The sequence below is a fragment of the Haemorhous mexicanus genome, chromosome 27, assembly GCF_027477595.1.
Source record: "Haemorhous mexicanus isolate bHaeMex1 chromosome 27, bHaeMex1.pri, whole genome shotgun sequence".
Classification (NCBI taxonomy): Eukaryota; Metazoa; Chordata; class Aves; order Passeriformes; family Fringillidae; genus Haemorhous; species Haemorhous mexicanus.
This window is the reverse complement of record NC_082367.1, coordinates 1,476,374-1,500,830: the sequence shown is the minus strand read 5'-3', so window position 1 is coordinate 1,500,830 and position 24,457 is coordinate 1,476,374. Positions and strand designations below refer to the sequence as shown.

Here is a 24,457-nt window from a genome sequence, read left to right as displayed (position 1 = left end):
AGACCCTTCCTGGCACGGGCTCTACATTCCATACATTCCTACCTTCTTGCAGGTAAATCTTTGAAGAAGAACCTTTTTTTTTTTTTTAAGTATTTTTTGTCCTTTTTTTTTTTTTGTCCTTTTTTTTTTTTTTTTTTTTTTTTTTTAGAAAAGTGCTTTGCTGGGTTCTGCAGGAGGGAGGGGTGCTCGTGGTTTGTCGTCCTCTTTTCGAGGGACAGTTTCTCTCCCTGCACACAACAAACCTCCCCTGCTCAAGGAAGTGCTACTTTCAGTCACAAGGTCAGGGTAAACACGTTTCTCAAATGTAAAGCAGTTTCAACTGTTTAAAGCACAACCATAGGGATGCGAGGAAAAAGAAAACCAAAAAAACCAAGCACTTTGCAAGAATTAAATAAAGCATGTAATAAATATGAATCATAAACTTCTGTACACAGGAGCGAGGGTTTGGGGTTTTTTTCTTTTTTTTTTTTTTAATCATTTAAGCATTATAAAAAAAAGTTTTTTTCTGTTTTGCTTTTGTTTTCAGTGCATCTTCTTCCTCTTTTAAATGCTTAACCCTTTTCTTTCTGCATCTCTCAGGCCCAGGATTACGCACACCTAAATGGCAAAAAAGACAAGGTCTAACAAACCCCCTTTCCAAAAAACTCTAAAAAAATATTCACAGCCTCAAACAGTTTTGTACATTTCAAGCAACAAAAGGTATAGAAAAAGGCACAAGTAACTGCATACATGTGGAGATAATACCAGACTGGGACAAAGAAAACCAGGAATTTTCCATGGGTTTGGTCATTCACTAGAGTGCTTCTTATGATTATACTAAAGGAAATAGTGTTGAAAATGTCTGTTGATTTTACAGAGGAAGCCTAAAGGTGGGACAGCTGGCGGAGGTTTAAGTACTTCCCGCGTTTTCATCCACCTTTTTGTGAGTTTGACCTAAATCGGAGTGCTCTGGGTGTGGGCTGCTCCCGCCGGGCTCTCCGGAGAGGTTCCTGGGGCGCGGGGCCTGGGGCTGGCCAGGGGGGGCTTCGGAGGGGCTGTCCCTGGCCAGCGAGGGGACGGCTGAGATGAAAGTGCAGGCTGGTTCCGAAGGGGTGCTCGAGCTGCCCGGGTGCTGCTTGCCCGTGGCTTTGGAGGGTTCCTCCCCGCTGGCCGAGGGCTCCGCAGAGGGCTCCTGGGGGCTGCTGGGGCTGCCCGGGGACACCGAGGGCCGCGGCCGCTCCGCCGGGCCGGGCTCGGCCTCCGCCGCGGGCCCGTGCTCCTCCTGCTCCCGCTGGAGCTCGCTAGTCCTCATCTTCTCCTCCGAGATGCCACCACCCGCCGGCTCCGGGCTCAGGGTGTACTTGGAGACCTTGGCCACGGGGGACACGGACGCCGATGAGGGCTCTGGAGGGCTTTGGGGCTCCCCGTCCCTCGTGGCGGCCCGGCTGAGCTGGGCAAGGCCGCTGGCTGCGGGGAAGTGTCCGCCTTGGAGGGACAGCGCGGGGCCGGGCACCAGACTGGCGTGGGAGCTGGGCCTGGCCTGCACCATCTGGATGCCCCCGATGGGGATCATGGGGTACGGGGTCCTGGCGAGCTGCTGCGAGTGCAGCGGGAGGTGGCTGAAGACATTCTCCTCCCCTCGGCCGGGAGCGTGGAGGTCGTGAGGGGCCTGCAGGGGCCGGGGGCACGCGGGCGGCGGGGTGCCGGGGGAGCAGGGCGGGCTGCGGGGTTCCATCTTCTGTGCCAGGGGGGAAAAGAAGAGCTGGGTCAGTGTGACACACGGGCATGGCCTCAGCAGCAGCAAGGCTCGCTGCAAGGACTGGGGTTGGGGTTTTATTCGGGTTTGAGGGAGGTCAGTCAACTCAGGGAGATGTGGAGCCCCAAACCCTGAAGGTGAGGAGCAGAACAACCCACAGCGTTTCCCTTCTGGGACAAATATGCCCACGGTGTGTTGGGGCACAGATCCAGGGATTTGGCTTAGGCCTGGATCATTATAAAACCAGAGAGTTATTTGGTTGGAAGGGACCTTTAAAGGCCATCTTGTCCAACCCCTGCCATGGGCAGGGACATCTTTAACTAGACCACGTATCTCCCAGCCCGTCCAACCTGGCCTTGGGCACTTACAGGGATCCCCCTGGGCAACCTGTGCCAGGGCCTCCCCACCCTCTGAGTAAAGAATTTCCTCCTTAGCTCTAGTCTGGATCTCCCCTCTTTTAGTTTAAAACCATCACCCCTACTCTCAGAGCTGCCTCTGGAACACTGGCAGAGCTGCCAGCTGAGCTGCTTGGGATCCCTGTCAGTGCTCTTGACAGCCCAGAATGAGGTTATTTTATATTTATTTATTTATTCATTTTCACTGTGCTTTCCTGAAGCAGGATTGCATCCTTACAGCTGCTGGGTGCAGGGATGCTTCCAGTGAGAGGTGGCATCAAGGCCAGCACACCCAGCAGTGGGTCCCCACCACCACCCTCATGGGGTGCTCTATGCAAATCAAGGGTTCAGACCCTACATTTTACCTTTTCCTCTTTCTCTCTCGGTGCTTCCCATAGTTTCCTAACGTACATCATGGAGAGATATGTGGCTAAACAGAAATGGATTAATTAGTGATGAGGTTATGACTAAATCCCTGCACAGGACTCCCAAGAAGAGGAAGCAACAGAAACTGAAACCAACATTCAATTAAGATGGGGTTGGAGGTGAAGTGTGAGGATCCACTGGAGGGCACATTTCTTTGTAGGATTATGGGGAATAATTCCCTGTGAGCTGGATCTCTGAAGAGACAGCAGAGGAAAGCAGCAAAAGAGAACAGGAAAGAGAAAAAGGAAGAGCCACCAAAGGTAGTGTGTGCTGGGTCAGCAGTGACAAGCCCAAATGCTGCTAAATGTCACTTATCCACAGGAAGCCGTGGCTAAATCACTTCAGGGATGCTGGGAAACCCCAAACAAATATTTCAGTGGTGCAACAATCGCCACAGGGAGAGACTGCCCTAAGCAAGGGCCAGTGGGAAGGGAGATGGCCGTGGTGAGACCTGGCAGCGAGCCTGACGCTGGAACTGAGCTAAGATCATCTTCAAGCTCTGTTTGGGACCTGATAAACCCTCCTCTGGTCTTCCTGTCTCTTGTGGCCTTACCAGGAATGTTAATTTTGCAATGAAAGCCTGGCTGTCCATTGTGCTGAGAAAGGGGAATATTTCCATTTAGGTTTTTTTGCTTTGGAGGCACACGGAGAAGTAACAGTGGTGGCTCTGGGTGCAGACAAGGAGCAGGAAAACGAAGCCAAAAGGTAAATGTGACCAAAGGAGCTGAAAGGTGGGAATGGCAGACAAGCAGGGCTTAAAACATTGTCTCCTACTGTGGATTTGGGAGCTGAGGGGATTTGCTCCAAGCAGAGGCAGTGGGAAGTTATCCTGACAGAAGAGTTGAAGGATGAGGGTTTCCAGAGCCCTGGGATTCACCACAAGAAGTGGATTGACAGGAAAGGGAGACAGCATTAAAGGAAGCCAAGGCTTGGCCCTGAAGTAAAGGAGAGTCTCTGAGAGGGTGAGACAAAGACTCAGAGTGAAAAAGAGGACGAAGGAGGCACTACAGGGCAGAAGGTTAGCATGGGCATGGGAGAAAGGTCTGGAGAAGCCCTGGCTCAGCATCTGGGGTGGCAGGGGTTCTGTAAATGCCTCTCTCTCTCCCCAGTGCAGCCCCTGAGGGCTGGAGCCTCTCCCCACAGCGAGGGGATCTCACGTTCCTCAGCACAACTGACAGCAGAGCCAGGCACTCCAGCAGGAATGGGAAATATTCCCCCAAACCCCCATCAATCTGCCTGCAGCCCTGGGAGGAACAGGCAAATTCCCTTCACCCACAGGATTTGATTTGTCCAGCAGAGAGATTAAATCATGTTCTGGACCCAGTGGGAAACCCCTCTCTGTGCTGAAGAGAGATGAAATGAGAGCTGTCCAAACAAACATTTCTCAGCAGCGCATCCAGCAGAGCTGTGGGTGGACACAGGGCTCAGCCAGGGCTGGCTCAGGTCACTGAGCACTGGGAAATGGCCACAGCTCCACCCCAGCCGGGGAAACCTCAGGGATGGGAATGAAATTCCCAGGAACAAAAAGGCTCTTAGTGACAATGAATCATTAAGAATTTGTCCTTGCTGATGGTCCCAGCAGGACTGGCTGGCTCAGGAGTGGGAATAAGCCCTTGGAGAAGGGATAACTTTATTTCTCTCCAGCTGAGAAGGGGAGGACTCAAATGGGTGCAAAACCCACTGCTGTCCCCTGTCCCTGTTCTCTGGGTCACCTGTGGTGGTCACAGGGTCCCCGTGCACTTCTGCATCACAGCCTTCACCAAAAACCATGTCAGAGACCACCCTGTGGGGACCAGAGGGCAGCAGGGCACTGGACTTACCAGCTTGGACTCGTAGAGCTGTAAGTTTTTGCCAAAGAACCTGTGAGGTAGAGGCATTGAAGAGAAAATCCCGGGCTGGGCTTGATATGAGCTTGGAGCTTTGTCCTCTGCTGCTTTGCTAGTGCCCGGCGAGTCCTCCTTGCCAGGGGGTGGATACCTGGCCAGCTCCAAGCAGCCTGGAGACAAGACTTTCTTCAGGGAGAAGTACCTCAGGGATGCCATCTCTCTGCTGGGCGACGAGTGCCTGGCGGGGGCCACTTCTCCGTCTGGGGGGAGGGCTGTCCTCGGGGACAGCTCCCTCCGTGGGGACAGGTGCCTGCTGGGCGACAGCTCGAGCCTTGGGGACACACATCTCAGGGGAGACGCCTCCCTCCTGGGAGAGAGGCGCTGGCAGGGGGACAGCCCCCTCCCTGGGGACAGGCACCTCAGGGAGGACAGCTCCGCCGTGGGGGAGAAGCGTTTGGGGGACGTTTCGTTTTTGGTCAGTAAGTGCTTCCTTGCTAGCATTGGTCTGCTGCTGCCACCCCCTCTGCCACACTCCTGGCTCGGGGACCACCTCTTCCTCGGGGAGGTGTCTTTGGAGGTCGACAGGTCCATGACCAAGGACATCTGTGGCCTGGTGACAGACTCTCTCTCAGCAGGAGCCAAGCGCTCGGTGGAGGTCAGAGCTGGTCTGTGGAGGCTCAGGAAGCTGTGGCACACAGCAATGTCACTGCTGTCTGCTGACCACTTGCTCTCCAGCCCTGAGGAGGAGGAGGAGGCCTGCTGGCCTTCCCCTGCTTTCAGGGTGCTGGAAGCAGCTTCTTGAGCTGGGGATGTTTGGGTGCCTTCCTCTGGAGAGGACGGGGAGCCCCCTGAGGAGGGCAGCAGGAGGGTGCCGGGTTTGCCTTCCGGCAGCTTCGGCACTGGCTCGTCTTGGCTCTCCTCTTCCTCCTCGTCTTCCTCGTCCTCATTGTCGTCGTCGTCGTCGTCAGATTCCTCGAGGTCTGAAAACTGGTGTTCCTCGATGGGCTCAGATCCCTCCCGCCCCTCAGAGTCCTGGAAAAGGTCTTCACTGGTTCCTGGAGGCAGACACAGAACAGGGAGTAGAAAACACATGTGAGGGGCTATTTCTGAGATAAATCTGCTCACCAAACACATGTGAGGGGCTATTTCTGAGTTAAATCTGCTCACCAAACACATGTGAGGGGCTAAGTCTGCTCACAGAACACATGTGAGGGGCTATTGCTGTGCTAAAGCTGCTCACCAAACATATGTAAAGGGCTATTTCTGTGCTAAATCTGCTCACAGAACACATGTGAGGGGCTATTTCTGTGCTAAAGCTGCTCACAGAACACATGAGGGGCTATTTCTGTGTTAAATCTGCTCACCAAACACATGTTCAGGATCTATTTCTGTGCTAAATCTGCTCACAAGCTCTGAGGACACCAGAGGAGAGAGGATCTGGCTGCTCCTAGGTCAGATCATCTCCTGCTTTGAGCTGCAGCCCTGCCCTCTCTGCCAGCTCCACTGCTGCTGATCCCAGCAGATCCCAGTGGATCCCACTCTACCCCAGTTTCAGTTCCAGCTCTGTCAGCACACGCAGCCCTCAGTCCCTGCTGGGCACCTGCCACACTCTTTATTTGCTCTAAAATGCAAAAAAACCCTTTAATAGATGGGAACAGCAGCACCTTCACCCTTCAGTGGGGTTTGATGATTATTTGTTACAATGGTGATTCCAGAATATCCTCAGCTGCACCAGCTCCACGTGCTGGGCCTTTTCCTGCCCAGATTTCATGACAGATAAACATCAGCAAGGCAGGACTTCTGCTAAAAATCAAACAGGGTGGAAGGAACCTCTGTGGATTTCCCTGGGTAGGAAAAATTCCAGCTGTGGTTTGAGGGCAGAGGGTTTGGGAGCAGAGGGCAGAGCTCTGTAAATCTGAGCTTGTAGGCAGTGAGGAGGATAAAAAGCAAATTCTACAGGATTTTAAATGTTTCTGCAGGTTAAAACACATCCCTCTGCGGCCTGAAGGGCCAGCAGGAGTTTTCTGAGCTGGGTACCTATTGTAATTGTGGGGTGCCCCATGGCAGGGAGGAATGATGAATGTGACTCCATGTTCTCAGAAGGCTGATTTATCATTTTATGATTCTCTATTACATTAAAGAATGCTAAACTAAACTGTACTAAAGGATACAGAAAGGATACAGACAGAAGGCTAAAAGATAATAATGAAAACTCCTGACTCTCTCCAGGGTCTGACACAGCTTGGCCCTGATTGGCCAAAGAGTGAAAACAACTCACAGTAAAAACTAATAAAAACAATCACCTGTGGGTAAACAATCTCCAAACACATTCCACATGAGCACAACACAAGAGAAGCAATCAGATAATTATTGTTTTTCTTTTTCTCTGAGGCTTCTCAGCTTCCCAGGAGATAAAATCCTGGGAAAGGGAATTTTTCCAGAAAATGTGAATGTGGCAGGTACCGAGCTGTCAATGCTCGGAGGAGAATCTGCTCTTCCCACCGCTGGCAGCAGTGACAGCAGGGCCAGCCCGGACGGACAGGGCCGCCGGGGACAGCCACTGGATGTCACTGCAGCCCAGCACAACGGCACTGCCGGGCCGGCTCTGGGAATGCCACCCGTGTCAGCCAGGGGCCAGAGCGGCTGCTGGGACACCTCGGGCCGGGGGCTGGCAGCAGGGCACGGACACTGCTCTGACACCTGTGTGACACCTGTGGGTGACACCTGTGGGTGACAGCTGTGTGTGACACCTGTGTGTGACACCTGTGTGACCCCTGTGGGTGACAGCTGTGTGTGACCCCTATGTGACAGCTGTGTGTGACACCTGTGTGACACCTGTGTGACACCTGTGGGTGACAGCTGTGGGTGACAGCTGTGTGTGACACCTGTGTGACCCCTGTGTGTGACACCTGTGTGACAGCTGTGGGTGACACCTGTGTGTGACAGCTGTGTGACACCTGTGTGACACCTGTGGGTGACAGCTGTGGGTGACACCTGTGTGACACCTGTGTGACACCTGTGTGACACCTGTGGGTGACAGCTGTGGGTGACAGCTGTGTGTGACACCTGTGGGTGACAGCTGTGTGTGACACCTGTGTGACCCCTGTGTGTGACAGCTGTGTGTGACCCCTGTGTGTGACCCCTGTGTGTGACACCTGTGTGACAGCTGTGTGTGACAGCTGTGTGTGACAGCTGTGTGTGACACCTGTGTGACACCTGTGTGACAGCTGTGTGTGACAGCTGTGTGTGACAGCTGTGTGTGACACCTGTGTGACACCTGTGTGACACCTGTGGGTGACACCTGTGGGTGACAGCTGTGTGACACCTGTGTGACACCTGTGGGTGACAGCTGTGTGTGACACCTGTGTGACAGCTGTGGGTGACACCTGTGTGACACTTGTGTGACCCCTGTGTGTGACACCTCTGTGTGACACCTGTGTGTGACACCTGTGTGACCCCTGTGTGTGACAGCTGTGTGACATCTGTGGGTGACACTTGTGTTACACATCTGTGTGACCCCTGTGTGTGACAGCTGTGTTACACGTGTGGGTGACACTTGTGTGTGACACTTGTGACACCTGTGTGTGACACCTGTGTGTGACACCTGTGTGACACCTGTGTGTCACAGCTGTGTGTGACACCTCAGCCCTGCCAGCCCCCTCACCATGGGCTCAGCCAGGGCTGCTGCTCCGGCTGTGCCAGCGTGGCACTGTCCCCATCCCGAGCTGCCACTGCCAGCAGGGACACCAAAGGCAGCCGAGCCGGGCCACACTTGTCCCCAGCAGCCAGGGTGGCTCCAGAGGGGACACAGCCACTCAGCACCAAGTTCCCATGATGGATTAAAACCCTAACTGGGTTTCTTTGCAATGCCAGGGCCTTCAGGAAGCATTTGGCATTCCCAGTCCCGCGGATTTTCCCACGGCTGGTTTTCCAGCCAAGAGTCTGGGATTGTGGGAGCGAGGGAACTCCCCAGCTTTGGTGGAAGTTGTGAAGCCAGGGTGCTCATTACAGCGCTGCACACACGTGGGGACCACTCCCCTCAAATGGCACCTCTGGGAACTCCAGACCCGTTTTATCCCCTCACTAATCCATGTGCATGCAATTTCACAATGGGTTCATCCATATTCATTTCACTGATTGTGGTTACATTTGCTGCTTTTTTATCAAAAAGAGCTCCTGGGTCACCCTGCCCTGTCTCCTGCAGCCTCTCCATCTGTTTCTGGGTGCAAGGGGCCCTCCCTTATCTCTGTCCTTCGGCTGAAGCAGTTTCTTAGAGCACAGGTTTCTTGCAAGAACAGGCAGTCAGATTAAACAGACTTAATTCAAAGAGGTACATTTCACCTAAATCAAAATGGATTTCTGCTCTGGAAAATTTCCACTTTCTCACATGCACCCAGTGCTGTAATAACTATACTCCTTTACAACTTTCACAGAAGTTGGGGAGTTTGTTTGCTTCTGCAAATCATCTGCCTGAAGCTGGGAACAGAAAGGAGCAGCTCGTCCCAGTTCCAAACAGCCCTGCAGCAGCCCTGGGGCACAGCCATCCCTGCAGCTCTCCTACTGGATTTGCGGGGTGCCCCAGTGCAGGCAGGAATGATGGATCTGACTCCATGTTCTCAGAAGGCTAATTTCATATTTTATGATACTGTATTATATTAAAGAATGCTATACTAAACTATACTAAAGAATACAAAGGATTCTTATAGAATGCTAAAAGACAATAATGAAAACTCATGACTCTCTCCAGAGTCTGACACAGCTTGGCCCTGATTGGTCATTAAGTCAAAACAATTCACATGAATGCAATGGAACAATCACCTCTGGGTGAACAATCTCCAAACACATTCCACATGAGCACAGCACAGGAGAAGCAAATCAGATAAAAATTGTTTTCCTTTTTCTCTGAGGCTTCTCAGCTTCCCAGGAGCAAAATCCTGGGCGAAGGGATTTTTCAGAAAATGTGACTGCCACACTCTCCCTGGAGAGGGATTCTGGATTGTGAAATCCTCCATGGTGACGGGGCTGCTGGGCCCGGGCTGTTTGCAAACCCCCAGGGGAACTGAGCTCAGAGCAAATATTATTCCAAACTCCCAGCTGTAGGCTGAGCCGAGCAGATTTCCTGCTTGGAACAGGAATGCATTTCACTGGCAGAGCTGGGAGCCAGCCCTGACTCTGCTTTTGGGGCTGGGGACAGGCAGGAGCTGTGCCTGGGCATGGTGCCCTCCTCTCCTTGCCCCAGCTGGGACAGAGGAATCCCTGTGACTGGAAATGCCAAACTTGCTCCAGTCCGGGGTCAGGAGTGAAGGGAAAGTGAAGCCAACCCCAAACTGAGGAGCTGATTGCATTTCCCACCACAAATTCCAGCAAGGGAATCATCCCAGGGACAGCCCCAGGGAATTGCTTTGGCCTCCTGACACGATCCCTGCAGGCAGGGAAAGAGCTCAGACCTGAGCCAGGCTCCAAAATTCATCCTGCTGAGCTCACAGGGAGAGAAAGGGCAGGGCTGTGGTAGATACTTTTGTTTGATGCTTGGGAGAAATGATAAGGAGGATTTTATTTTATTAGAGGTTAAATATTATATTAATTATATTATATTATATTATATTATATTATATTATATTATATTATATTATATTATATTATATTTGAATTTCTAAAGTATTTAATTTCACAACTGTACAGTATTTTGTGGCTGTTAGTTGACAGTTTTTATACATATATACTTGGATTTATTTGGTTAGTGAATTAAAACACAGATTAGAATTTAATTATTAAATTTTTTCAGGTAAACAATTTTTTACAATGTATTTGACTTGTGAACAAACACAAGAGCAGTAAATGAGACAAGAATTGGTTTTCCTTTCTCTGAGGTTCAGAGAGTGTGAATCCCAGAAATTTCTTGGGAAGCTGTGTTTTGCTTTTCTCTGGGAAATGTGGTGACACAGGGCAGGGAGGGAGGGAGGGATGGAGGAAGGAAGGAGAGAGGGAATCGGTGGGAATGTGTCCTGCTGACAGCTTTGTCTGAGAGTGCCTCTCATTCCATGAGTGTTATTTATTCTCCCAGCTGGTACCAGCCCACCGAGCCCAGCCCAGGCTGGAGTGAGGAATTATACTCCAATCTCCTTTTATAGTAACACCCCTTGCTTTCTGCTGCCCCTTAAATAGAAATACAAACAATCAAGTGAAATACAACCCCGGTTTAAAATAATCCAGGGAGTTTCAGGAACTGCTGCTCCCTCCCCTGCCTGCCCCAGAGGAAAGCACAGCAACGTTCCTGTGCTGCTTTGTGTCACGTGGAAATTGGAGCCTTTTTATGATTATTATGTCATTAAGCAGCCCGTTTAGTTCTTGTTCTGAGCCTCTCTGCGAGGGAGAGAGAGGACACAGGGGAGGCTCTTTGCAGCCCCTCGCCCTGAGAGCAGGGGCTGCGATCACAGCTGGGATCTCCAATCTCTCCTGCACCTTTCTGCCATTCCTGGGTGATTTCCTCATCCATCCAAAGAGCCCCAGCCATGAGGGGACAAAATCCCATGTTCTGCCTATCTCCTCGGCTGCTGTATTCCACAGTGACATTTGGGAGCAATGGGCCTCTGCTCACAGAGCAGAATATTCCCATGGCCAGCAGAATATTCCCTGCCTTCACCAGGTGGGAGAGAAGCTGGGAGGAGGAAAGGAAATGTCCTGTGACCCCATCTGTGCCGAGGGCACCTCTGTGCACCCCCTGAACAAACCCACAGGGCTCTGCAGGGATGGGAATGGGAATGGGAATGGGAAATGGGAATGGGAATGGGAATGGGAATGGGAATGGGAATGGGAATGGGAAATGGGGAATGGGAAATGGGAATAGGAAATGGGAAATGGGAATGGGAAATGGGGGAATGGGAATGGGAATGGGGAATGGATAATGGGAAAGGGGGAATGGGAAAGGGGGAATGAGAATGGGAATGGGAATGGATAATGGGAAATGGGAATGGGAAATGGGAAATGGGAATGGGAATGGGAAATGGGGAATGGGAATTGGGAAATGGGAAAGGGGAAATGGGAATGGGAATGGAAATGGAAATGGGAATGGAAATGGGAATGGGAATGGGAATGGGAATGGGAATGGGAATTGGGAAATGAGAAATGGGCAAGGGGGAAGGGGGAATGGGCAAGGGGGAATGGGGAATGGGAATGGGAATGGAAATGGGAGATGGGGAATGGAAATGGGAATGGATAATGGGAAATGGGAAATGGGAAATGGATAATGGGAAATGGGAAATGGGGAAAGGGGGAATGGGAATGGGAATGGGAATGGGAATGGGAGACTTCCCATGTGTGACACTCCGGGGCCTTCCTGTGGTTCCAAAGCCACCCGGAGTGCTGGCACAAGGTCCAGAGAGCCCAGGGCAGCTCTGCCTCTGAGACACCTCCCAGGGCCGGGGGGGACAATGGATTCACTGATGTCACACTGCCAGTGTGTCACTGCTGCTGTGTGACACTGCTCATGTGTGACACTGCCCCTCTATGTCACTGCTGCCCTGCGTGACACTGCCCATGAGTGACACTGCCATGTGTGACACTGCCCATGTGTGACACTGCCTTTGTGTGACACTGCCATGTGTGACACTGCCCATGTGTGACACTGCCTTTGTGTGACACTGCCATGTGTGACACTGCCCATGTGTGACACTGCCTTTGTGTGACACTGCCATGTGTGACACTGCCCGTGTGTGACACTGCCTTTGTGTGACACTGCCCATGTGTGACACTGCCATGTGTGACACTGCCATGAGTGACACTGCCCATGTGTGACACTGCCCATGTGTGACACTGCCTTTGTGTGACACTGCCATGTGTGACACTGCCATGAGTGACACTGCCTGTGTGACACTGCCATGAGTGACACTGCCTGTGTGTGACACTGTCCATGAGTGACACTACCCTTGTGTGGCACTGCCCATGAGTGACACTGCCATGTGTGACACTGCCCGTGTGTGACACTGCCTTTGTGTGACACTGCCATGAGTGACACTGCCATGTGTGACACTGCCCGTGTGTGACACTGCCTTTGTGTGACACTGCCCATGTGTGACACTGCCATGTGTGACACTGCCCGTGTGTGACACTGCCTTTGTGTGACACTGCCCATGAGTGACACTGCCATGTGTGACACTGCCCATGTGTGACACTGCCCATGAGTGACACTGCCCATGTGTGTGACACTGCCCCTGTGTGACACTGCCTATATGTGACACTGCCATGTGTGACACTGCCCGTGTGTGACACTGCCCCCATGTGTGACACTGCCATGAGTGACACTGCCGGTGTGTGACACTGCCCGTGTGTGACACTGCCCCCATGTGTGACACTGCCATGAGTGACACTGCCATGTGTGACACTGCCCATGTGTGTGACACTGCCCATGTGTGACACTGCCGGTGTGTGACACTGTCCATGTGTGACACTGTCCATGTGTGACACTGCCTGTGTGTGACACTGTCCATATGTGACACTGTCCATGTGTGACACTGCCTGTGTGTGACACTGCCCATGAGTGACACTGCCCCTGGCCTCTCCAGGGTGGCAGCCACGCCCTGGGACACCAGCAGGACCCTCCTCCTGCCACCCTCCCGTGTGTTGGGGCAGTGCCGAGCCCGTCCCTGCAGCACTGCAGCCTGCAGGCAGGCACAGAACCACAGACTCAAAATAAATCAAAACATCAAAAACCAAAGGTCCCCTGGTGTCACCAACCCCAGCCAGGGCACCCAGGCTCACAGTGTCCCTGCCCTGGTCACAGCCCCCAGCACAGCCCCACGCTCACAGCAGCCCCTGCAGGGGCCTGGGGGGCACAAAGGTGTTCCCCAAGTGTGGCAGGGTGGGCTCTGCCCTGCCTGGGTCCTGCCCCTCCCTCCCTGCCCCAGCAGCTCTGCAAAGGAAAGGTTGGTTTGGTTTTACCTTCCTCGGCTTCCAGATCCACCAGTGAAGATACCAACACGCCCAGCTCCTGACATTTTTTGCTGTGGGCCTTTGACTTCATGTGTTTAGTCAGATTCCCTGAAAGGAAGCAGAAAATCCATTTTACTCAAATGTGGCTCCTTTCCCCCCTTCTTTTCCTCCCTTTTTTTTCTTTTTTTTTTTTCTCTTTTTCTTCAGATTTTTTTTTCTTTTTTTCATTTCTTTTTTTTCCCCTTTTGCACACTCAGCAGTCACAAGTCAAAACCCTCTCTGAACCAGACAAAGATCCCTGACTGTCCCCAAGCCCCTGCCCACTGCCAACCCCCGGTAACACAAGGCCAGGTCCCCCTTCCCTCCCTTTGCTGCTGCCCCAGGGTGCAGGACGAGGTGCAGGCAGGGTGTGGGACCCTCCAGGGCTGGTGCAGCCTGGAAAAACTGCTGGGGCACATTCTGGGGCTGGGGGAAGAGAAGGCCTGGGCTGCTTTCAGCTGTGAGGGTGCAGCAAATTAAAAATGGGAGGAAAGCAGGGATGGGAAACACATCCCAGTGTGGCAGCATCATCATCATCATCATCAGCATCATCATCATCATCCTCCAACCTCATCCCAACAGCCCCACCTGCCTGGAGGGGAGAACATCCTCAGCACCACGGGGCAGAGAGGACCTACCCAGGAAATATTCCAAAAACACGTGGATGTGGCACTTGGGGACATGGGACCTTTCCAGCTTTAATGATTTTATGAGGATGCAGCAAATTAAAAATGGGAGGAAAGCAGGGATGGGAAACACATCCCAGTGTGGCATCATCATCAGCATCATCATCATCATCCTCCAACCTCATCCCAGCAGTCCCACCTGCCTGGAGAGGAGAAGCTCCTCAGCACCACAGGGCAGAGCAGTTCTACCCTGGAAATGTTCCAAAACCAAGGGGATGTGGCACTTGGGGACATGGGGCAGTGGTGGTGGCCTTGGCAGTGCTGGGGAAGGGCTGGATGACCTTGGAGGGCTCTTCCAGCTTTAATGATTTTATGAATTTACAATAAAGTGAGGGTTTGAGCACCCAACAAGAGGGGGAAACCCCACATTCCCATTTTCCCCCAGAAGAACAGCTCAGGTCTCTGGAAACATTCCAAAACCACACGGATGTGGCACTTGGGGACGTGGGGCTTTTCCAGCTTTAATGATTTTATGAATTTACAATAAAGTGAAGGTTTGAGCAGCCAACAAGAGGGAAAACCCCAGATTGTCATTTTTCCCCCAAAAGAAGGGCTCAGGTGCTCTGGATGTCACCAAAGGGCTGGGCCAGCTCAGCTCCTCGAGCAGGAGGAGCCTTGGACACCCTCTGGAAGTCAGAAATTCCCAATGAGGCTTCCTCAGGGCCAGGGTGGAATGTGGGGTCACTGGGGCTGCTCCGGGATAACTCAGAGGGCACCTCTCGAATTCTGCCTCCCAAATTACAGGCAGGTTAATTAGACACTAATTAACCCCACTTACAGGCCGGGGAAATGCTGAACAAAGGGGAGCATTGGCTGGAGGGTGAAGGCAGGCAGGTGGAGCTGGCAGGAAAATGAAGGGTATGAGAATTAAAGCAAAAATGTCCCATTTTCCCTTTTCCTCTCTGCAGCTCTTCCTAAAATCCCAGCCTGGGACTGGGAGGGACCTAAAGTCCATCCAGTCCCCCGGGCAGGGACACCTCCCAACTGTCCCAGGCTGCTCCAAGCTCCATCCTGGCTTTGGACACTTCCAGGGATTTATGGGCTGAGGGATGATGAGGAGGAACCTGGGCCCTGCTGGAGGAGTGTTTGAATTTCCCATCCCTGCTGTGGCCTCAGCCTTGCTGGTACTGACACCTGAGGGCACTGAGGAGCACCAGGCTTGGTTTTCTCAACAAACAGTGAAAAAGAAAGAGGAAAACCAGAATTCTCCCACTTTATACAAACTTCAGTGAGGACTGAGGTCCTGCAGGGCGAAGTCACCAGTCCCTGAGCTGGGGGAGCACAGGGGGCCCCTCTGAGCCTCTCCTCCTGCTGCTCTGGGTATCAGGGATAAAAAAGCCACTATTCACTGGAGCAGAGCCTCACCCATGGTGCCCTCGCCTCTCAGAGAGTGCCACAACCACCCAGCTGCCACCTTGATTTCTCCTGAGCCCATGAATTATTTATTTCAGCCCATTTGATAGAAAATGGAGCAGCTCCAGCAGGAAACACCACGAGAGACAAAGGCTGACTCTATAACCCTGTGTATCTGGCACCCAACCTGGACGTGGATTCAGGGCATATTTAATAACTTAAATGCAGCAAAACAGCTCCAAATAAGAGAGATTTATTCTTTTTAAGGCTCATGTTGAAGTGCTCTGAGCCCCCTGGTCAGGACACTCGGGAGTGAGGACGGGGCCAGCCTGGCTCAGCTCCCAGCTCCAAACCAGAGCCTCCTTCCCCACCCCAGAGCAGGAGCTCTGTCGTGGCCCCAAACCCCCCCCGTGAGCCAGGAGTGTGTTCTCACTGCCACCTCTGCTCCCAGTGAATCACCAGGGCCTGAACATGAAAAAAACAACCCATCCACAGTCCCAGCTGTGGCCTCATGGAGCTGGAATTTCATTTTGGAAATGAGAAGCAGCAAGAGCCCAGGCTGAGTCAGTGTGCTGCAGCCCCCCGTGCTGCTGCCTGTGCAGCCCCAGCTCCCAGCCAGCTCTGCCCCATCCCTGCTCAGCCAAAACCCTGCCTGGAGCCCCTCCAAGGGCAGCAAACACAAACCCAGCAGTGCCTGCTGTGAGCAGGGCTGTGTGGGGAGGGGACATCCCCAGCGTTCTGGTGCCCCCAACCAGCCCAGAAATCCTCTGTGCTACCAACAGCCCTGGAAACAGCAGGAGGGAGAGCCAGACCTGAGGGAGCAGCAGGAATTCCCGAGGAGAGGGAGCTGTTCAGTGCCAGGCTTTGCTCTCAGGTCCCAGGGGCACTCTGAGGCCACCGTGGCCACCTCAGGTGTGCCAAGGGCAGCTGGCTGGCCACACCAGTGTGTCCCTGTGCAGCTGCAGGACCTGCAGGGCTCCCAGAGCCCTCCTGCCCCTCTGCTGGGGTTAATAGGGTGTGCCAGGAGCCACCAGCTGTCACCTGCTGTCCTGTTTGCTGTCCCTGAGCAGGGCAGTGTGTGGCTGCTGCCTTCCTTTCCCAGCCCTCAGTGCCAACAAATTCACCCCAAACCCCAAAGGAACAACCCATCCCAAGCTTTGTTTCCTTCCCCTCCAGCTCCTTTTCCCTCTGCTCTGTCTCCCCCTTCCTCCCCTGCTGGCCAAGATCCTCCTGCAAAGCTCTGGGTGCAAATTTTGTTGGAGAAATCCCAACAAAACAGGGATGCTGCATCCTTTTAGGGAGGGAGGCTCAGCAGGACAGATCCTCATCTGCCCTCTCTGCATCATTTTAAGGAAATTAAAAGCTGGAGGCTCCTTTCCCTGGGCTGAGAAGCTGAGTGATCATCCTGGGAGCAATCTGCAGGACAAGGATATTTATCTGATCAGGGCTCTTCTTCCAGTTTGTGTTTTTTTAGACCCCTTAATTAACGTTGGCAGGATTAAACGCTCGGCAGATTTCCAGTAAAATCAACAGCACTTTGCTAAGTGAGAGCTGGATCTCAATCCTACCAGGGAAGACTCACAGCTACTTGTTGCCTTGCAGAGTTCTGGCTCCCAAGTTAAAAAAAAAGGAGAAAAAAAAACCATAAAAGAAAACCACACAGCATTGCTTCCTTGGAAACGGTGGAAAAACATCTTTGAGGGAGCAAGAGAGAGCAGCAGGGAGCTGGATTTAAATAGCAGAGGAATTTCACTGAACCCTGAGCAGGTAAGTGCTCCTTATTGGGGGTTGTTTACCAAAAAAGCTCCCAGATTTGCAATCAGCTGGCTATATTTAAAAAATCCCTCAGGAATTCCTGGGAATGGCGAGCCCCCAGGAGGAGCAGGGGCAGAGTGAGCACAGCTCCCATTACGCCTGCCCAGAACTATGTGCTCCAGCTGCCTCAGCTCTGCCCATGCTGGGAGGCCTTAGTGGGACTCAGAGCAGCTTAAATGGCTGTGTTGTTTGGAGAAAGCTGTGACTGGAGCCTTCCAAAAGCACCTAAAGCAGCTTAGTGGGGACTAGAAGTGATTTCCCAGTTAAATTTCATGAGGGAAATTAATTTTTTTTTTTGTAAGAGCCATTATTGTATTTTTAAGGCGTTGAAGCAGAGTGTAGGGAACTGAAGCACTGGGATTCCTGGGAAAATGATCCTGTGTGTGCTGGGGATGATCCTTTCTATTTCTGCTGTTAAATCTGATCAACTGAGCAACAACCAAAAAAAAAAAAACCCAGAAAACCAACAAATGAGGGAGTGCAGGAGGCAGCACCGTGACACAAAGAGCCAGAGCTTCACAGGATGAACAATTGTCACATTCCTCTTTGGGAAGCACTTGCAAGGAGAGCAGCAGCTCCTCTGGGAGGAGGAGGAGAGTGCCATGGAGCCAGCCTGGAGAGCTGGGGGTGCTCCCCTGGAGAGGAGAAGGCTCCAGGGAGAGCTCAGAGCCCTTGCAGGGCCTGAAGGGGCTCCAGGAGAGCTGCAGAGGGACTGGGGACAAGGATGGAGGGACAGGAGCCAGGGAATGGCTCCCAGTGCCAGAGGGCAGGGCTGGATGGGATCTTGGGAATTGGGAATTGTTCCCTGGCAGGGTGGGGAGGGGCTGGGCTGGAATTGCCAGAGCAGCTGGGGCTGCCCCTGGATCCCTGGCAGTGGCCAAGGCCAGGCTGGACACTGGGGCTGGGAGCACCTGGCACAGTGGGAGGGGTCCCTGGCACAGTGGGAGGTGTCCCTGGGACAGTGGGAGGGGTCCCTGGCACAGTGTGAGGTGTCCCTGGCACAGTGGGAGGTGTCCCTGGCACAATGGGAGGTGTCCCTGGCACAGTGGGAGGAGCTGGGATTGAAGATCCCTTCCCACCCAAAGCCCTCTGGGATTCAGATTCCTGAATCAAGGCTGAAAACCAGGACCAAACCCATTGCCCCAAAGGGATGAAGGAAAGGAAATAATGATTTCCTGGAAGGTTCCAGGTCCCCCAGGGCTCTTTCCCACAGGGGGTTTGTAGCCTGGCAAGGCCTCGATAGAGAGGTTTGGGCTCTCACAGGGTGCCCAGAGCAGCTGGGGCTGCCCCTGGAGCCCTGGCAGTGCCCAGGGCCAGGCTGGACACTGGGGCTGGGAGCACCTGGCGCAGTGGGAGGTGTCCCTGGGGGTGGCACTGGGTGGGATTTAAGGTCCCTCCCAACCCAAACCATTCTGGGTTCTGTGATTTTGCTGGGCAATGCCCTCACACAGAGAACCAGCTATAACTGATACTCTGTGTGCCAAATAAATCCTTGAACCAGGTTTTATGTGGGGTTTAAATAATGCACAGGCCTTGATTTAGGTCTTGGTGTGGAGCTGATGTCCCCAGGTGAGACTTTGTGAGGAGGAAAGCTTTCCTTTCCAGAATTCATTGGGCAGAGGAGTTCAATCTTTTAGAAAATCGATTCTTATCTTTTATCCCTATTGACATATGGATTAAAGGAGTGAATTTCACATGCAGCCTGCCTGTATGCACACAGGCCATAAAATATCACCCTCCTGGATCAGACCTATCCAGCCAAAAGCTGGTATTCCAGAAAGGTGCCCAGGATATTCAGATTTCCAAAGGAGCAGAATTCCCAGTGGGGCTGAGACTTTAATGGCTGCACTGGCTCCATAAAGTACTGTGAATATTTCCCTGGAGCTCACCAGTCCCTTGCTTCCAGCCCTGATTCCTGGATTTTTTCCCTTTCTCTGGAGAGTTCCAGAGCCCTTTTGCTCAGTGTTTCCTCTCCTGGCTGCTCCACTGGGACATTTTCTGTTCCTGCCTCACATCCCATGGGATGTCCAGGCAGGAAATCCCTGGGGATATCTCTGTCCCCATCCCAGGGGACGTTTGTGACATCTCCAGGAGCTCCAGGGATGCTCAGCCCTCCAAGGGCCCTTGGGGTATTTTGGGGATGTGCCCACCTCTGTGCCCTGCTCTCCCAGCAGGGAATTCTGCTGGAATGTTCTGCCAGCTGTGCTTTCCAGAGGAGACTCAGGCTGCTGGAGCTGCAATAGCAACAAACTGTGCAGCCCTTTAAGGGCTGGGAGACAGCATTTAATCCATTTAATTTAATATATTCAGTATATTCACACATGCAGTACCCTCAGTGCTGTCAGGGGCTGATTTAAGGAACTGAAAATGAATTTATTGACGGCTCTGGCTGAGCAGTCTGGAGTCTGGCAAGGGTGAGTGGCACCGAGTGTGAAATGGGGGTCTCCAGCCAGCAATGTCCTGTCCTCAGCTCCCTTTAAATTAAAGTGGAGCTCCTCATCCTCCTGACCTCAGAGCTGTTCCAGACATTTTGTCCAGAATTTCTGAGGGCACTGGAAGCAATCAGGACCCTGTGAGAGGGTCATGTGGGTCTGAGGGAGGACAGAAAATAACTGCAGAAGGGAATTAATGTGCCAGCACTGCCCCTTATCCCAGCTCACCCCCAGCAGCAGTGAGAGAGGGAAGGGAAAAGCCCTCCCGACCTTCCTGAAAGGGAAAACAGCTTTTCCTTATTCCCTTCCTGCCCAGAAAACAATGCAGGAGCTGCTGAGCCTCCTTTAAAGACCCTCCTGGAGGCCACAGCCACAAAGCTCCACCGCAGGGGAGGGACAGACACCTCATTAAAGAGGCACCTTTAGATCTGCTCCAGAAACACCAAATCAAACAAATCTCTACAAACCAAATCTCCAAGGCTGCTGTTCCCATCAGCTAAACGAGCACAGACACCAAAAAAAAAAAAAAAAATCTTATGGATTTGCTTTAAAATAATAAAAAATAAATTTTCCCTGTGGTTCTCCAAGCCAAAGGAACAGCTTTGCTTCCAGTGACAGAAAGGCACAAAAAAGCAGCAAATTAGTGAATAAGGGGAAACATTTATAGCATTTTCTGTTGCAAAAGTTTTCCCAGTTCTTGGAACGCAGACATGGATTTTCTGGAGTGGGAGGGGGGAGGGGGGAGGTACATTTCAACCAGATAAAGCTCCTCATTAAAAATAATAATAATAATAAAATCCCATTTAACTGCTTCCAGCCTACTGGAGAGTTTAGAGCATTAGATCATGCTGGAGAGATCTCCCCCAGCCAAAACGAAGCCAGCCCCACGGACCTCCCCCTGGAGCTGATGCTGAAGGCTAAAATTAACTCTGGAAAGCTGATTTCTAAAAAAGCCCCGTGTTTGTGCAAGGAGGGAGAGCTGCAGCTCCTGCGTTCTGCGTGCCCGGGGCTGCCAACCCCACCCAGCCCAGGGAGGAGCCAAAATGAGACAAACCCCTCCAAAAATGAGCTGGGAAGCAGCAGCTCTGCAAAGCCCCCGCTCCTCCGGGTCACTTGTTATGAGCAGGAGTTTGAAATGGCTTTAAAAAATCACTGGCAGGGGCATCAGCAAAAACAAAAACAAAAACAAATTGGATTTTCTTCCTGCCCTTGCTGGATTTTTTAAGTAATCTCAAACTCTGGTTGGTGATGACTCTCCATCACCAGCTGATGCTTTTGTCAATGCACACAAAGCTTTCCCCCACTCTTCCACATCTCCCATCCAGCTTTTCTCCCATCTCTGGTTAGTCTGAGCACATCCCAGGGCTCTGCCTTCATCCCTCCCAACTTTTCCAGAGCTCTTTGTGCCCCCCAGAGAGTTTTTCTCCCATTTCTGGGCAGTCTGAGCACGCCCTAGGCTGTGCCTTTCACCCCTCCCAGTTCTTCCAGAGCTCCTTGTGCCCTCCAAAGAGCTTTTCTCCCATTTCTGGGCACTCTGAGCACACCCCAGGCTGTGCCCTTCACCCTCCCCACTCATCCAGAGCTCCTTGTGCCCCCCAAAGAGCTTTTCTCCCATTTCTGGGCACTCTGAGCACACCCCAGGCTGTGCCCTTCACCCTCCCAGCAAAGAACCATTCTCATGCAATTCCAAGTCACCACCATGCAACCATTTCTCTCTAAATCCCCGATCCAGGGGAGTTCTGCCCATTCCGTGCCCCCATGGGCCAACGGGTGCTTTGCCACTGAAATCCCACCGGAGTGTGGGGGATTTTTGTTCTGTGGAAGGAAGGAAGCATTTCCAAGCTCCCTTGGCCATGCCAAGCAGAAGAAGGGAAGTGTCTGTTTGCCATGTGCAGCCAGAGCTGGCAGATCGTGGCCTTCAAGGGAGCAGAGATGAAGAGCAAAGCAGCCAGAGAGGTGGTGGAGAGGATGGTTTGGTGCCATCACCCTGGGCAAAAGCCCTACAGAAGCATGGTGGGAGTGAGGTGAGGTGATGGGAGAGGCTGAGCGGGCTCAGCTCTCCAAGGGAAACCTCGGAACGAAATCAAAGCAAGAGGGGACGAGAAAGGAAATGAATCAGAAGCTCCAGGATGGGAGGGAGAGGAAGAACCGGCGCTGGGATGAGCAGCATGAGAATCTGGCCTCAAACCCGGTGTCACTTCCCCTTCTGCCCCAGTGCCAGTGACCCCCAGCACATTGGCACCCAGAAATCCCCGCCAGCCTTCCCAGCAAAGCCACCAGCTCCAGACACTGCCCCCCCTGAGTCACTTCCTTGTCCTGCTCTGTCCCTCTGGCCAGCACGGGTGCCCCAGAGCACACAGCACGCCGTGCCACTGCCTGGGGGACACCCGCTCCTCCCGCGGTTCTGAGCCCTCCCCGCTGGGGCACCCCTGGGACTGATGGAGCTGCAGACAAAGGGGGTTCTGGAACTTCTGAGGATCGCCAGTCCAGCTCCTGCATGGGACAGCCCCAAAACCCCCAAAAGTGCCCAAAAGCACTGTCCAAAGGCTCCCTGGGCTCTGTGCAGCTGTAACCAAGAACCTGAGCCCCACTATTGCTGCTGCCTTATCCCAAGACTTGCTGCCACCAAAGCTTTTTCCAACCCACGGAGCCAGACCCCTACAAGAAGTTAAAGGCACCTCTGGCCCATTTGGAAGGTCCCATTCCCCGTTTCTCTCGGAACAGAGTTTTATTCTGCCTGTGGTTTGCAGGCTCCTGCCTGCTCTCACTGACACCCTCGCTGAGGCCATGGCAGAGCACACCTGGTGGCATTGATGGCTCAATGTCCTGGGATGGAGGCCTTTAGGGAAAAGGTCCATTGATGTGACACAGAGAATGTGGAAGCCACATGCAACTGCAGAGGATGAGAATGGGCAGATCTGGAGAGCAGCAGCAGGAGAAGCCCCCCAGAGCCTGGATCCAGGGGCTCAGCCAGGAGCCTGGAGCTCCTGCTCTCACTCTGGGGTGCTTTTGTTCAGAAAGCCCTGCCAGAGAAGCTGCATTTCAGGACTTTTCTCTTGGAGAAGCACAAGGAGGATGGCAGGGATGCTCTGCTGCAGCCTGCCTTAAGGCAGAGCTGCGAAACACCAACCAATTTCCAACTCCCTCGTCCCCCTCCCTCCAACTCCGGGGCTTTGGCAGCCCCTGGGAATGCCTTCCCTCGCCCTTTGTGGGTGCCCCCAGCAGGCTGGCAGTGCCACCGCCCTGAGCAGAGGAGCTGGGAGCTGGCTGTGGCTTACCTTTGGTTTTAAAAGCAAAGTTACAGTACTTGCAGACGTACGGCCTGACGTCTGTGTGCGTGCGAATGTGTTTCTTCAGCATGCTGGGTTTCTTGCAGCGAATTCCACACTCCTCACAAACATACTTCCCTCTTCCACGGCCTCGCACATACACATACTCTTCGTTTGATTTGTACCTATGAGCAACAGGTGGCGTGATAAAGGGGAAAAAAAAAAAAAGAAAAAAAAAAAAAAGAAGATTCCCACCTCAACAGAAGAAGTCACAACTTTGCTGGGTTAGTTCAGAGTGTTATTGACACCACAGGTCTTGGTTGCTGCTTGGTAGCTCTGGGAAATTAGGCGAAATGTGAATTATCACCCAAAGCTCGTGCCCGGGTGCCTCCAGACACATCCAGGATGTTCTCATGTCCTGAATCTGCTGCTCGGTGACCCCCAAAGCTGAGCTGAGTCACGGGGACACCCCACTGTGCTGCTGTGCCCCATCCTCAAACACAAACTGAGGCACCCAGGCCAGGCTGGACAGGGTTTGTCCCAGGCCAGGCTGGATGGTTTGTCCTAGGCCAGGCTGGACAGAGTTTGGCCCAGGGCAGGATGGACACTTTGTCCTGGGCCAGGCTGGACAGAGTTTGGCCCAGGGCAGGATGACAGAGTCACAGGGACACCCCACTGTGCTGGTGCCCCCCATCCTCAAACACAAGCTGAGGCACCCAGGCCAGGCTGGACAGTTTTTCCAGGCCAGGCTTGACAAGAGTTAATCCCAGGCCAGGCTGGACAGGGTCTGGCCCAGCCCAGCCCAGCCCAGCTGCCTCTCACTCCCTGCCATTTCAAACATGCCCAGGCTGCCTCTGCAGGTGCTGGGAGAACTCATCCCAGCCAAAGCTCCTGGGACACACCTCCCACTGCCAGGCTGCAGCCAGAGCCACCTGAGATGTCACCGGTGCCACGAGCCCCCTGTGAGCCCTGCAGAGCCTGAATGAGACCCCCAGAATGGACACCAAGAGAAGAAAACATCCTTTTTTCTAATAAATAAATTGTGCTACCACTAAATGTAAACACTGCAGACTCCAGGCTCTTTCATCCTTGGCATAGGATGACGAGTTAGGTGTTCCCAAGAGAATGAGATTGGTCATCCTTCCTTCCCATTACGGATTTGATTTTCTGTCCAGGCATCAGTGCATGGGGAAGGCTGCAGGATGGGGGGGTTGGAAAACCTTTATAAGACTGAGACAAATCTTTCAGCCTCCTGCTGCTCAGCAAATGGAGGCTGCAATTTCCTGTACTTGCAGCACGAGAAGAATAAGGTAACACCAAATTGCTCCCCTCAGATCTTAAAGAGGCCAAATTTTTGAAGCATGGCACTTCTTGCAAGTCATTTTTCTACCCAGGAGGAATTAAGTCTGGTCTTCAGAAATCTCCAAACATCCACCCTGGAAAAATCAGGCTGTCTAAAGCCTCTTAATAGGAGATCCAAAGGCATCCAACACCATCAGTCAGGTTTTAGTGTCTTCCCAGTGAAGCCTATTCCAAACCAGAAGGGTGAGAAA

The 24,457-nt window shown here is 52.7% G+C and overlaps 1 protein-coding gene and 1 long non-coding RNA gene across 8 annotated transcripts in view; one reads left to right on the top strand and one right to left on the bottom strand.

Annotated features, from left to right (window-relative positions):
- Positions 1-377: 377 nt before the first annotated feature.
- The window catches only part of HIVEP3 (HIVEP zinc finger 3), a 303,760-nt gene continuing 279,680 nt past the window's right edge, over positions 378-24,457 (bottom strand). For 6 of the 7 annotated variants that reach the window (XM_059868571.1, XM_059868573.1, XM_059868574.1 and 3 more), the window contains 4 exons: positions 22,914-23,089; positions 13,320-13,418; positions 4,377-5,437; positions 378-1,717 (listed from right to left, as the gene is read on the bottom strand). In XM_059868571.1, coding sequence (XP_059724554.1) covers positions 890-1,717; positions 4,377-5,437; positions 13,320-13,418; positions 22,914-23,089 — 2,164 coding nt within the window. In that variant the 3' untranslated portion in view covers positions 378-889. Of the gene's footprint in view, positions 1,718-2,495; positions 2,561-4,376; positions 5,438-13,319; positions 13,419-22,913; positions 23,090-24,457 lie in introns of all 7 variants that reach the window. The other variant, XM_059868576.1, reaches the window with a different exon arrangement.
- On the top strand, positions 16,925-23,966 carry LOC132338749 (uncharacterized). The gene is made up of 2 exons (XR_009489531.1): positions 16,925-17,155; positions 23,752-23,966. It is a non-coding gene; the product is annotated as an uncharacterized LOC132338749 (long non-coding RNA).